Consider the following 15,860-nt stretch of genomic DNA (forward strand, 5'->3'; position numbering starts at 1 on the left):
GATTGGTTGCGAAGGGGTATTCACAGGTAGAGGGAATAGATTATGGTGAAATATTCTCTCCTATTGCAAAGTTGACATCCATTAGATTTTTGCTATCTCTCGCTGCATCATATGATTTAGAGATAGAATAGATGGATGTGAAGACAACTTTCCTTCATGGTGATTTGGAGGAAGAGATTTATATGTCACAACCTAAGCACTACATTGTTAAAGGTAAAGAATCTTTGATTTGCAGATTAAAGAAGTCTCTGTATGGTTTGAAACAATCTCCTAGGATGTGGTACCTTAAGTTTGATGCCTTTGTGTTGTCAATTGGATTTGTAAGATCAAAATCAGATCATTGTATTTACTTCAGAGTTGAAAATGATAACATTCTTATTGTTGCATTATATATTGATGATATGTTGTTGTTTGGGAAGGGTAAGGGTATGATTTCTAATTTTAAATCTCAGTTGTTAGCACAGTTTGAGATGAAAGATCTTGGGGTAGCAAGGTACATCTTGGGTATAGAAATTAGTAGAGATAGGTCTAACAGAAAACTTTGGTTGAGGCAGAGTAAGTATGTGAAGTTTGTATTGGAAAGGTTTAGCATGGAAAATTGTAGACCATTGTGTGTTCTTGTTTCTATAAGAACAAAGTTATCTATAGATGATTGTCCAAAATCTCCTAGTGAGGTGGAGGACATGAGTAGAGTACATTATGCTAGTGCAATTGGCAGTCTTATGTATGCTATGGTCTATACTAGACCAAACATTACCCAAGCAGTGGGAGTTCTAAGCCAGTTTATGGCTAATCCTGGACGGGTACATTGGGATGCAATTAAACGAGTATTCAGATATTTGAGGGGTACATCAGATTACTCTATTTGTTATCACGACAACTCCTCTGGAGCTCCACATTCAGTTTGTATTCGTGAGTTTGTGGATTCAGATTGTGCAGGTGATATTGAGAGCAGGAGATCCACCAGTGCTTATGTGTTCACTATGTTTGGTGGTGCCATCAGTTGGATGAGTAAGCGACAACCTATGGTTGCTTTTCCACTATGGAAGTTGAGTACATGGCTATTACTCATGCTTGTAAGGAAGCCATTTGGCTTAGGATATTGTGTTTTGATATTGGTGTTGATATAGGACAAATTACTATTTGTTGCGATAGTCAGAGTGTTATTTGCCTTGTAAAGAATCCAACTTTACATGCTAGAACAAAGCACATTGATGTGCAGTTTCACTTTGTGAGAGATATGGTGGAAGATGGAAAGGTAAATTTGGAGAAGGTAGATACTATAAAGAATGTTGCAGATGCATTGACAAAACTAGTAGGCACAGAAAAATTTAGATGGTGTTCAAAGTTTATGGGCCTTTTGGTCTATAGCAGTTAGTTTTTGTTATGTTCCTGTTGCTCTTACAAGGTGTTCAACAAGTGGGAGAATGTTAGGAATAAGGTGTCTCAACCTTGGATAATTCCTATTCTTATTATTTGTTTTGTAAATGTAATTTTTGCAAATAATGTACTTAAGTGTGAGTTTACATGTCTAGTTGGCATGTTGATGTGTCAGTCCACTTGCATGTGTCGACATCTTGAATTATGACGGATTCCTATGACACATAAGAGCTATCTTTGGAATATTTAATTGTGTCTAAGGAGATCATGACTAAAATAGTTATGGCAGATTCTTATGAGGCGTAAGAACATTTTTGGAAGATTTAATTATGTGTAAGGAAATCATAGCCGAAATGGTTATGATGGATTCCTATGACGCGTAAGAGTTATCTTTGGAAGATGCCCTATGCACATTATGTAAGAACTTTGAGGGCCATAGATAGTTGTGTGTGAGAGTGTGAGTAGTGTATTGTTGATTACTACTGGATAAGTCTTCCATGTCCTAAAAGAGCTTGCAGTGCAAGTGTGTTGTAACCTTTGAGTTGAAGATAATACATTGTGTAGGTTTTGGAGGGGTGGGGTTGTTTTATCAAAAGGTTTTTCCCCATCGACATATATTTGTTTATGTGTTATTATTTCTCTATTTGTTTTCTGTATTCATGGTTGGCTGCAATATTGTTGTTTGCATAATATCGAATCTGAAATTGTAAGGATTTAAATAGAATTTGCACAATACTTTCCTTAAGAGATTAGTGCAGGAAGCCGTTTTCGCACCTGAGTTTCCTTACAGATAAATAATGAAAGTCGATAAAGCACATGTTCTAATTAGTTTTTCGAAGAATATTTGCTTTATTTGTTTCATTAATAATAGTTCATGTTTCACAAATCTTTTTAAATATTTACAGTTTTAAAATTTCTATTTATACTTGTATCTTTTTAGTTTTATAAATTTCTAATTTTTTAAATGTTTGTTTTCTAAATTTTTATAATATATGAAAATACAAAATTTTAAAATATGTGAATTCAAGTTTAAGGGTCCATTTGGCTGCGAGAATATAACTATGGGAATATGAATACTTATTCTCGAATAGAAAATAGGGGCACATATTCCTATTCTTGTTTGGTTCACCTAGAATTTGATGGGAAATTCATGGACCCAAAAATTTATGTTTTCTAAAAATAAATAAAATTGGAATAGGAATACGTATTCCAATTCTACCTATTTAGGTGGAATAGAAAATGCTAATTTTTGGGCCAAAATTGGAATACATATTCTTATTTTATTCCTATTCCAATTCTGATTTGGGACATCCAAACAGAGTTCAAAATTTCAAGAATTTACATATGCCTATTCCACTTGTATTCTTGCTGCCAAACAAACCCTTATATATACGAAAGTTTAACATTTAATATTAGATTTTCATTTGAAAATATATGTTTGGATATTTAAAATTATTTGCTTTTTTGATCGGTAATATTTAAAATTATTTGTTAATAATGTGTATTTATTTTAATAAAAATTAGTTATTTATTATTATTATCTTTTGAGCTATTTTCTATGATTTTCAATCTAATAATTTTTAATTACTAAAAATATTTTTTTAAATATATAAATGTTATTGTATTTAATATTTCTTAATGTTACTACATTGATTATTATTTCATTTATGGTATGATAATGCACACATGGATTCTACCAACAATTCATATGATCAACTAAATGTTGCAAGAAATAAGGTTGTTGGAAAAATAATTCCTATTGCAGCATTGCATCCATATAGGAGTGTATGGACAATCAAAGCTAGAGCTACTATAAAGGCTCATCTTCGTCAGTTCAATAATGCAAGAGGAGATGGAATTTTTTAAAGTTTTGATTTGGTTGATTTTGATGGTGGAGAAATAAGAGTTACATGTTTCAATGAAGTTGTAGATAAATTTTATGATTGCATAGAGATTGAAAAAATGTTTACAATCTCAAAAGGGAGCCTTAAACCTGCACAAAAAATATATAATCATTTGAATAATGATTGGGAAATCTTATTGCAAAGTAATTCTATAGTTGAGTTGTGTTTGGAGAAAGACAATTTTATGCCAAAACAAAATTTCAATTTTATATCAATAAGTGATATTGATGTCATGGAAAGCAATTCTATAGTTGATATAATTGGTGTTGTTTTAGTAGTTGCTCCATCAAATTTTATATTAAAAAAGAACGTCACACAAATTCAAAAAAGAAATCTTTAATTGAAAGATAGACCAGGGTTCATAGTGGAGTTAACAATGTGGGGTGGCTTTTGCAATAAGGAAGATGAACAACTCCAAAACTTGTGTGAATTAGAAAGTTTTCCCATTCTTGCTATAAAGGCTGAACGCATAAGTGATTTTGGAGGAAAATCTATAGGGACAATTAACACAACACAACTTTTAATAAATCCAGATCTTCCAGAGGCACATCAATTGAGATCTTGGTTTGATACTGAATTGAAAGGTCTTGCTTCACCTTCTATTACAAAGGAAATCACATCTTTTGGACAAGCTAAAATGTTAAAAACTGTGACACAAGTTAATGATTGGGGACTTATATCTAATGCACCTTGTTGGGTTGTGATAAAAGCTACCCTATGTTTTGTACAGGTGGACAATTTTTATTATGCAGCTTGCCCCCTTAAAATTTGAAGATAGACAATGCAAAAAGAAGGTGAGCAATGATGGAAATGGTAATTGTCAAAGATGTGATAAAAGTTTTTCCTAATGTATAGTGCAAGATCACACAAGTTTCACTTGGGTTACTATTTTTGGAAAAGTAGGAGAAGAGATTATGGGTATTACAACAAAGGAATTTAAGATATTGAAGGATGAAGAACAAGATGATGTCAAACTAGGAGAAATCATACACAAGGTCATTTTCAATAAGTTCATATTTAAAGTTCACATGAAAGAAGAGACTTACAATGATGAACAAAGATTAAGTGTCATGTCATAGAAGTATAAAAGTTTGACTATGCATCTGAAAGCAAAGTATTATTAGATTCAATTAATGATTTTTAGGTTCTACTATGCTTATTTACTTCTATGTATTTGCTTCTTGCTAAAATTATTTTCAAATATTTCAAATAAACTACTTGGATATGTGTAAGTTAAGCACATCCAAATTTTGAGCAATGGAGCCTTTATATGAGAAACAAACTGTTGGATCTTATGAATTTGAAATATATTGTATATATAAAATTGTAGAATTGTTAATTTTAGTAATCTTATTATTTTTTGTTTATTTGCAACCTTCTTACTTTCTTAATATGTAGTTTGATAAATTATTTATATTTATAAATTTTAAAGGTCTTGAAATTAGATATCTCTCCCCTTAATTTAGAAAAAAAAAAAACAAAAAAACAAAAAATTATAAATTCAATACTATAAAAACAATGAGTTTCATGTATGATAGGAACTCCTCTCGTAATACATCGAAGAATCCAAGTCCCTCTCATAATAAATCCACTAAAAAATACATATATATACTCAATTTCACATATGCAAATCCCTCTTCGCGCACGCTCTCTGGTTGAGCGGTCACGGTAACACATAAGTGATATGAGCAGGTGTCCTCTTGACTAGAAAATTTGCAGTTCTGATATACTCAATTTGAACTTCTGAAACGGTTCCATACTGATTCAGAACTTCATCTTTGTTTAATTTTGAACTAGAAAAACTAAAAAAGCGAATAATAAACAAAGGAAAACTGTGATCTTGAATATTTGATTTGTTGAAGTCTAAATGCGACCGCATCAGGGTTTGTTTAAAATTTAGTCGACCATGGCCTCCACCGAGGGTGAGAAAAATAAAATACAGATTTATTCCACTCCCACGGATGTTATTTCCACCTTCTGGAAAGGTTCGTATTCATTTTCATCTTGGTGTTATTAATAATTAGACAGATGGTCTCGCGGATCCATTCATTTATTATTTTTTCAATTATTTATTTATTATTATGCAGAAAAATATGAGAAGGATGCGAAAAAATACTGGGATATATTCTATAAACGCCACGAAAATAAAGTAAGTTTTGCTTGCATTTTTTTCTAAGCTAATGATGCAACCTAGGCAGTAACATAAGCGCAGCTTTTAATGCAAGTGGAGTTCTGTGTTAATTGCAGTTCTTCAAGGATCGGCATTATTTAGACAAAGAATGGGGACACTACTTTTTTGTAAGTAGCGATTATTCTTATTTTAGGTTTTATATGATTATTTATTCATTTCCCAATATTTCATCCATATTTGAGTACTCTTCAATCTCACTCATCGTATACCATCACAACACCTCATTCATCCATAATAAAGCACTCTACAACTTCATCTATATCTGAACATTCCCCAACATAACTCGTTATACACACACACAGAGACACTTTTCCCATCCGCACTTACCCATATTTTTATATGCAAAATTTTTCTTCGCACATTTAAATGTTTCCAATCTCATTTATCATATTTCAATTTTCTGCAAGTTTGCTTAACTCAGCCTTATTAATCATATGTTAATGCTTCACATCTTGACGCATCCATATTCAATACTCTGCAATGTCGGTTACCTATGTATTAGCGTTCCATAGGGTCATCATATTTCAGTACCGTGCAACCTCATTCATCCATAACTCAGTACTCCACAACCTCATTCTTATTTACACAATCACCAACCTTGCTCCTCATATTTCAAAATGAATATTTTCTATACACAATTGTATTTCTCTATGCATAACCTTGCTTATCATATTTTAAATATGATCATCCCTTAACTTCACTTACCCATGTTTCATCTGCACAATCACACTCATCATATTTTAGTATTCCACAACCTCATTTATCACATTCAATTATGTTGTTGACTCTTGTATCAATATTGGTTCAAGTTCGTGGATCCGACTAAATTTTTTGGCCTTTTCATTTGTTTTGGGTTTGTCCATACAAAATCATGTTTGCAAGCATAATTTTTAAAATTACAATCAGAGTACCATATAGCATGAATTAAGATTAGAACAGTGCATAGTATTGTATAACCCATAGTTCAAAATCTCGCTCTTTGCTTGGCAAGGCAAATTTTTTTTCTCATCAAATATTGGAAAGAAATCGGCAACTTCTTAAGAAAATATGAGGAATTTTAAAAATGACTTAATTTAATAAAAAATGCAATAAGTAACAAGTTGATCTAGATATATATAAATGCAATAAGTAACAAAATCGCATCCTTATGTGGAATGTCGATGTAGTCAGAGACTCTGAACTTTGAAGCAAACTTCAAATGCTGAAATGTCTTTGTAAAAATATAAGCAAATACAAATGTCAAGTTAAATATGCAACTAGTCTACATCTTCCTCTTTCCCTTCCCGGTAGTTCTAGTAAAAACTATGGGAGAGGGAGGGGGTCTAGCGGCTCTAGCCATAGCACTCGTCTATTGTGGTGCTGGCCCTAGCCCTGGCAATGACTCCTCATCCTCCTCATCCTCCTCGTCCTCACTCTCATTGCCCTCCTCCTGAATGTCATCCAGTCCCGTTGCAAAACCTCCCTCCTTCGTAGCCTGCCTCTCCAACTCATATAGGTCATCCCCGGTGAACAATGAAGGCTGTAACACTGTGCTGTCCAATCACCAAAAAGATCTACGTCATCTAGATCAAGTGGCTTAGCTGCTGATGACATTACCTTTCTTATGCGCAACTTGAGGTTATAATGCACAAAGACAAGGTCATTTAGGCGTTTCTGTGCCAACTTGCTCCTCTTCTTTGTGTGAATGGATTCGAACAAGCTCCAGTTATGCTCACAATTAGATGAGCTACATGGCTGACATAAGATGCGAAGAGCAAGTTTTTTCAGATTTGGGACATTTCCACCCCAATTTCACCACCAAGCATCTGCAAGATAAATATTAAAGAGTTAGAAAGCAAGGTGAGGACAAGTTTTGTAGCTTAGTATTTATCTACTTATCATGTATGTGGAAGACTCCAAATTCCAAATATTGTACTTGGGGTTTGAGTGTGTCTGCTCCTCTTTGCCAAGGTTGAGGAGAATAGTTTGCCCGTTGCATTTTGATACACTTCCATCTCGACCACGATGAGGTCTCTCATTGTAATGTTAGGTACTGTCCTTTGCATGCATTCACTGAAGCCCTCCATGTCCTCTCCATTGGGATCCATGTATGATGAAGAGAAGTGGTAACAAGGGTTGAGGAAATATGCCACTACATGAATGGGTTGGTAGAGCTGATTGCTCCACCTCCTATCAATAATATCCCATATGGGTTGAAATTTTAGGCTCTCCCCTCTATACTTATTTCTTACAGCCTCTTTGGCCCCATCCATGGCCTCATAAGGGGACCCTATTGGGGTTTTTTCCCCATCTACCAAGTGGAGAACTCTAACCAAGGGCTTCACCACCTACAATTGAAATGTAGAAAACAATTATTCATTAGAGAGTAGGGTTATAAATTAATAATTAAAGACTTGATTAATAAGTACAAAAAAAAACACATATTCAACTTTGGAAGTTTCCAAGTTACCTCCACAATTTCTGTAGCTTGATTAAAAAACTGGATGTCAAATACAATGCGTGCAACACTCTGTCCATCAGCCTTCTTTGAATAACTTGACTGTAGCCATTTTGGACACACAAACATCTTCCTCAAAGGATTCATATGAAGAGCACTTTGCAATGTTAAAAAAATCACTGTAAATGTTGTGACTGTAGGTCTAACCAACTCCTTGTCTTTGGTGAAGTCTCTCATCAAGCAAAGGACCCAAGGGTGATTGTAGATGTATTTTGTTATCTTCCTTGCTTCCTCTACAACCAATTTCACCCAATCCAATTTCCCTATATCCTCCAAAAGAAGTTCAATAACATGTGCCACACAAGGAGACCAAAAGAGTGTGTTATTCTTTTTTTGTAAGACCCTACGAGCTGCCACATATGCCGTTGCATTGTCGGTAATGATTTGCACCACATTTTCAGCCCCAACCTCCATCACAACATTCTCTAGCATTAGAGCCAAAGTCTCAATCGCCTTTATCTTGTCCGAGGCATCCAATGTTTTAAGAAAGACTACTTGATCCTTGCAAGAAACCAAAAAGTTGATGATGGTATGGTTTTTTTCCATCCATGCATTCATCTAAAAGTATGGTGCAACCATACTATTTCCATTGTAACTTTTGCTCTTCAATGACATTTTCATCCTTACAAACAACATCTTTCAACAATCTACAAGCACAAAATAAAAAATGAGATTAAGTACACAACTTTGATTAAAAAAAATTAATTTAAACAAAAATAAGTAAATTGTAAAATTGTAAAAGTATTAAAGTTTGAAACAAGTAAACTAACTTTCCACTCAAGGCTATAGGAGTAGGTGGCTTGTAGCCCTTTCCCGCTACCCTACAACCAATTACAAAATTCAAAAAATATGGATTTGTTACAACATTGAAGGAGAGGTTGTTAAAAAACCAAAAATCAACACATTGAATGTCAAGTTGCTCATGCACATCATGGTTCCACCCAGTACCCTCCAATGATGGTTGTGCTCTAGGTGTGTTTCTACGCATAAAGTAACCATTAATAGAAGAGTTTTGTGGTCTACTAGAACTGACGGATGTGGAAGCGAAGCCTCAGGGCCTGCCACGGGTAGGTGTGGCCCGTGCGCAGATTTGTGGGCCACGAAAAGAGCTCACTATCCCCTCAAGTGCATCTTCTTCTTCATCAAGGGTGACTGGGATACTTGGTCGCAACTCACACCATCTCATTATGATTATGATAATTGTTTTAGCACAATCATTAGTCGTAATTAGAAAATAATAAATGATTCTTAAAAGGAAATATGCCTTGTGATTCGTAAATGGATGCCCTTATGGCCAATTTTGCCCTTTCCCTTTTCAACTTCTTTTCTTGGGCATTGAGCAAAGCATCATCTCTCTTTTTATTTCCTCCGTAGTCGCATCACAAATCCTTGTGTCACCCTTTTCTATACCAGCAAGGTGGTTCTTCCAATGAGATATGCCTCCCCAAATTTGTTTCTCACATTTCATGCATATGACACTACTATACTCCGTTCCTTCAAAGACATTTCCATGCAAAGTCTCTAACCCCTTTAGGGCATGTGCCTGTGAATCCAAATGGACATGCTATGGGACTGCTGGGAGATGTTGCAACTGACTCAATTGTAGAGGGAGCTAGATTTGCCATTTAATATAAAATCAACCTACGCATACAAAATAAGCCACAAATTTAGAAATTTAATAAACATATTTAGGAACAAACTATATTAGATTAAAACTTCAAATAAGTTTAAACACAAGCTGAAAAATCATAGAATAAATCAAAAAATGTATTAAGTTATGAAATTATTGAGAATTTTTTTTTTTTTGGAAATATTGCAAAAACATGGTGTTAGATCTTTGTCATTACACTCTAAAATATATTAGAGAACATTACAAGTGGTCTTCCGAGAGTCTTAATTAAGTTAGATGCAAGATATGCAAGAATGGGAAGTGTAGTCCTGCATTTTGTCACCACAAAATGTCGGTAACAACACAACTTTTTCAAGCTGGTTTTGCGTATCTCTAAGCTTGAATTTGGTATTCAATTGTTTAATGTTGATTGATCAATTGACTTCAATTCATATATCAAATTGTTTTACTGAAGGCTTTTGTCAAGTCTTTTTCGTTTTGCTTTTTGTTGAGTCTTTGCTTGATTTTTGAGGTCTTCATTGTCCTTTTCTTTGTTTTTGAGTTTGCATTTGTTGGTTTTTAATTTTTTGGTTTTGCTCATGTCATGGTTTTTAGTTTCCCTTTCGTTTTGGTCTAACTTAGAGCTCAATCGGAGTTGTCAGTCAAGAGTTATGGTCGTTTTAGTGCCTCAAAAGTGGACCTTTTTGATGCAACAACACGAATTAAAAATATCATGTTATATTTTCAATTTTACATTCACTTTTTGAAAAATAGAACTTAAATTCACTTTATGTTATGTTTTAAAGTTACTTTATCATTTTCATTTTCACTTAAAGTAACTATAGTGCACTTTATGTTATAATTTTAAGTTGAGTTACTTTTTGATTTTTCACTTAAAGTGACTATATAAACTGTATAGTTTCAGTTTAATTTTTGATTTTTAAATCAAATGCCTTTTTATATTTAATTACATGTAAAGTCTATCAAAAGTGGACATTTTACATGTCACTGCATATAAAGTTCAACTTGGAAACATAAGTGGACCTTTTTGATGTCATTACATCAAAAGGTAAGTTTTTGTGTCATTGCATCCAAAATGTGAGATATAACTTAAAATGTGCATTGCCCTCCAAAAGGTGCGATTTTGATCACTTGCATATTTTAAAACATTTCATTCACTCCAAAAGGTCCTATTTGCCTTGTTGCAAGTTTTTAAATGTGCTTGTGACCCCAAAAGTTGTGATTTTTACTAAAAGTATGTTTTAAAATGTGTTGTACCCTCCAAAGGGTTCGATTTTGAAGGAATGCATGCATTTGCTCTCCAAAAATCCGATTTTGCTCATTGTGAGAGCTCTTCTTGGTGCATTTGCATGAGATTAGTGCGATTTTAACTAAAAGTATGTTTTAAAATGTGTTGTGCCCTCCAAAAGGTCCGATTTTGAAGGAATGCATGCATTTGCTCTCCAAGAATCCGATTTTGCTCATTGTGAGAGATTTTCTTGGTGGATTTGCATGAGATCTTCTCCATTGAAGGCGTTCTTGCTTGGCAATGAGTTTTCTTGCATCAAGAATGGATTTATCATGTTGAAAATCGTTTTTGGAAGCTCTATCATAGGGCACGTTTTTGGAGATAACTCCAAATAAATCCATTTTTGATCAATGCTTTTGCACAAGGATGAATCGATTTGGTGTTTTATGGTGATTGCATTGCATTATGATACACATTTTGACTTTTAAACTCCAAATCGATTTGATCATGCTCCTTGGTGAAACACGTTTTTCGCCAAAATGTCCCATGAGCATGCATATGGAAAACGTTGGATCTTGGAGTATTAGTAGGGCACGTTTTGACATCTTTTAACAAATACTCCGTGATTGCTGCCTTCTCCTATTCAAATTGGCAAGAGCTTGAAAGATTCAAGCATTTTTGAAGACATTTTCAACATTAGAGCATCTTTTTCCTTCATTTTTGACATTTAATCTTCATGTAAGTGGACTTATTCTTTCTTGCTATTTAATTTGTGCTTATTTTGCTAATTTTATGCACATTATTGCTTAATGATTGCCACTTATTGAAATCAATGCCATGGAAAGTGCATTTTTTCTTTAAAAATGAAGAAATTGTTCATTTTTCTGTTTTTAGTTTTTTCCCTAATTTCCAAATTCGAATTTGTGCGTTGAAGTGCATTGCATCTTGACATGTTTGGGTCACTTTCCAAAGATACGTTTTTCTTTTTGAGTTTTTGTGCTTTGTGCTTACTTGCTAGTTTTCTCTACTTTGGATAAGTCACAAGTTCTTTCCCAAGAATTTGTTGTTGTGTCACTTCATGCGTAAGCATCATCACGTTTCACTTCCATCTTCCATGTCACAACACTTCGCATTTCGTCCGATAAATGCGATTACATGTTTTCCATCTCATTCACCATCTACACATGCATGTAATCTCATTTTCCGTTTCTATTTTCACTCATCTCACTTTTCGTATCCATTCGCATGACGCTATTACACGAAAAACTTTACGGGTAATTACATCCAAAATGTTCGATTTTGCTTAAAAGTCACTTTTTGAAAAGTAAAAAAGATTTCATTTTTATCTTCCATGTACTTTGACTTCACTTTTTCAACAAAGATGCTATAAAACTCATTATCCTTTTTCCATTTTCCATTTCCATCTCTCCATATACATTTGCGTCTTCATGAGCAAATATATGTTTCCGCATCTTTCCATGCTTTTCACCTCATCCTCCATTCACACTTGCATGTAAAGTGCATTTACCATCCGCATTCACATCTTATCTCACCTTTCATTTCCCATTACATGTTGCACTTACATGTTCATGTAATAATGCCTTGAAAACACTAAGTCATGTTCAAAATCAGCAATCTTCATTCGCACGCATTCCCACGCATTCCACCTTCACACATTCTCATTTCATTCCACCTTCCACTTTCCACCTCCATTTTCCATCTTAATAACATTTCATTCTGCTTTTCGTTCATTTCATCTTCATTTATTGCATATGCATGATGATTTATTTTTGATATCATTTCATCAGATCTACAAAGTGTTCAATTCGTTTCCGAACGTTTGTTGCTGATCGCAAATCAACTTGTATTGCGATTCCTTCTGATGACATGTTTATGTTTTGGGATTTTTGTGTTGTAGTGCAAACACAAGAGATGCCCTCATCATCAAAATCTAAAGAAAAGATGAAATACTAATATGATAAAGAGTTGTCTCATGCAACTCCATGATCAGTTGCATTTGTTCTTAACAATGTAATGGACATTATGATCGGTCATGTGGACATGACTGATTTTCTGCGTAGAGTGGAAAATCTTTTTGGTCATGAGATGAAGTGCATCAAAAGCAGTAATATTCATTTAGTGTCTACATTTCCTATGGCAGTCATGGAACTTGATTTTGTTCTTGGATGTGCACGATGTTTTACTCCAAAAACAAAGACTATCAAGGACGCTGACGACAAGGTTATCATTAACCTTGATCCAAAAGTCATTGAACAAATCTTCAAACTGCCACATAAAGTAGAGTGCGCAGATCTAACCAAGGATTCATCTTTGGCATGCTGGAATTGGCAGAAAGGTGATTATTAGAAGTATGTCAACCTATACTGGTTAGAGAATATAAGGAACAACTTCTCCAGATGGCCAAAGACCATTCATCAGTCTAACTTTAAACAAGAATATAAGGATCTCATCATCCTTCTCAGTGGAATTTCGGTCTCAAAGATTCTACTGATTTCGAGCCATGGATGTACAAGTTTATCTTTGAAATCATGGAAAACAAAGAACACATCTTTTGGGGAGAGTTGATCAACACTACACTTTATCAGTAGATACTCAATGTGGGAACTTCAATGCTCTTCTACATGAACTCTTACCTTGTTTACATTGCTGCTGCCATGGGATCTTTCTTTGGTCTCTCAACCAAGGGAGATTGTCTTTAGGTTCTTATTTGAGATTACTATGATCAAATCACTTTGGCAAATAGTAAATTTCATTACAGAAGAGTCCGAGATGCCTTCTTTGGGCATTTCTAGTGCTTATTCAATAAACATTTATCTGTCAAAAGAATATCTGATGCAGCATGGGAAAAGGTGAGTCAATACGGCTGTATTTTCATGTAGTTTCCAACTTTTACATACTTAAGAGTTGGGTATTTCAAAGGTGAGCCGTATACCTTAGCTAGGTATGCTGCAGATCGAATCATCTTATGGATCTAGCTAGATAGCTCATGGATGTGGAGAATGATCAGGATGCTATGCATAGGCCTGGTTTCGGCATTACCTCAGCTAAACCCTTGGCTATTGGCAACTATTCAATCAATTCTGTGCCCAAAGCAAAAAATATGGAAGTAGAGTTGCAGTTGATCACCTGGAAGAAGTTCAAGGCCAAATTCGACTTTGATTTTCGAGAGATGAATTCTCAAATGAAAAGAGCTTACACATATGTTCATCGCATCGAGGACATCTGGATTGAAATATCCCAAATGGATATTTGCTCTGCTGCTGCTATAATGTTTAATTATATAAATTATATTTTTTTGTAGATTTTTTTTTGATCTTATAAAGCTAGACAAAAGTTGTAGAAGAATGTTTCTTTTTTGTATTTTTTAGAATATAGGAATTACAATGAATAAATAACATAACTGATTAAATAGAAGTGATAAAAATCATATGTAGCAATACATACTAATCTGGAAATGATTCTAAAACCATACTAGCAAAATCTGATTTATTTCACAATAGTACCAATGCATATGTGCTTCAAACAAGTTGATGCCAGCTGGAAATCGGATCCAGGTGAGTTGCTATAAAGAAATGCTAGGCTGAACCAAAGTGGCCGCCTTCCCTAAAAATCCACTGCCTGCAAAGTATGACTGCAATACTAAAAATCGATCCCTTGCCTTGATCAAACTGTATGCATAAGAATTTTTGAATCCGATCTTGTTGAGGGCTACGTCCCAACAAATTTGCTCTCAGCACTAAGGTTTGCGTCTTAGGTGAGTAATGCTCTTCTAGAGCAATGGCGTCCAAAATAGGTCAACAAAATGATAAAAGATACTCTCTTTTAGGTTACCATCTCCTTATATTCCCTCTCCAAGGCAAATCGAACCCTAAAGTGGATTTTATTTGAACTTTATAATATAGCATTATTTCCTCGATAAAGGCATCCAAATAGAGGGAAATCATTACTTTATTAATGACAAATAGCTCCAAGCATCAAATAAGTCTTGGCAAGTGATAATCAAATAGTAGAGATTGAGCTCTTTCCAACGAGCTATCACACATAGGCAAATTGATCTAAATGGAGCCAGAAAACTCCTTATTACTCCAAAGTGGCTAAACACTTAGCCTTATTTAAATTATTAAAATGCTAACTTAGGAGAATATTTAAATATATTAAAATATTTCCTAAATAGCCAAGGAACAACTCAAACACCTCCAAAACATGAAACTAAGTTTGTCACTTGCCTGTGACTGATGCCGGACAACCTGGGCCAATTGGTAGTCTCACCCTCAAATCTAGGGATACTCCTAAAAAATAGGGAACACACCCAAATCTTCTGAAATTGAGATTAGGGGTGATCTCATAGAACCTCAACTTTGGAAAACGTCACAACTTCCTAAAAGGTAGGAATCTCCTAAAATCAAGGAACTGCCTCCTAAAATCAAGAAATTGCTCTCAATTGATCTACTATTGATTGAAATACCAAATCCAGACGTTGAAAACCCTGACTGAGTCCTTGATCACCATTGCCAGCGTACAAGACTCCATAATAGGCTAACTCTCATGTCACTACTAGACAGAGCTAAAGAGGGGACATGACATGGATTGATATGAGAACAGAGCTTGACGTCATGGAGATGGATTACTGTAGATTAACCCTACAGTAGATAATCGATCTCAACATGTTGGAGATCCCTTTAGATTTCCAAGTTGAAGATGATGACAACATCCTTGATCCAGAGTTTCATCAAGCCGACTTTGATAAGAAGTGCCCTTTCCCTTTTCAGTGGCAACAAAATGAAGGTACATCTATCATGGATAGATTTCAATCCATCTTGGTAAACACTAACAAATGGCTGAAAAATGAAGGCCTTAAAAGAGTTAATCCTAAGATGGGATTGGATTGTGGAAGTTTTGACCTCCTGGAAGGAAGTCACAGCTAGAGATTACAGGGAAAGATGGTGCCTCATCTTCTGATGCTAAGGGTTCCCTCAAATTCAAATTGAATGCTGGAATAGGTTCTAAGT

The 15,860-nt window shown here is 34.5% G+C and overlaps 1 protein-coding gene and 1 pseudogene across 3 annotated transcripts in view; both read left to right on the forward strand.

The window, feature by feature from the left end:
- Positions 1–3,066: 3,066 nt before the first annotated feature.
- LOC149576520 (replication protein A 70 kDa DNA-binding subunit A pseudogene) lies at positions 3,067–4,428 on the forward strand (annotated as a pseudogene).
- A 394-nt stretch (positions 4,429–4,822) lies between these two features.
- The window catches only part of LOC149576521 (S-adenosyl-L-methionine-dependent methyltransferases superfamily protein), a 200,402-nt gene continuing 189,364 nt past the window's right edge, over positions 4,823–15,860 (forward strand). For 2 of the 3 annotated variants that reach the window (XR_016361708.1, XM_089817636.1), the window contains exons 1-3: positions 4,903–5,269; positions 5,372–5,433; positions 5,532–5,582. Coding sequence is in view for 2 of the 3 variants with exons in the window: in XM_089817636.1 (XP_089673762.1) it covers positions 5,191–5,269; positions 5,372–5,433; positions 5,532–5,582 (192 nt within the window). In the remaining variant the exon portion in view is untranslated. Of the gene's footprint in view, positions 5,270–5,371; positions 5,434–5,531; positions 5,583–15,860 lie in introns of all 3 variants that reach the window. The other variant, XM_089817627.1, reaches the window with a different exon arrangement.

This window comes from Cupressus sempervirens, chromosome 1 (assembly GCF_028749045.1).
Source record: "Cupressus sempervirens isolate cs-2001-9-10 chromosome 1, ASM2874904v1, whole genome shotgun sequence".
Classification (NCBI taxonomy): Eukaryota; Viridiplantae; Streptophyta; class Pinopsida; order Cupressales; family Cupressaceae; genus Cupressus; species Cupressus sempervirens.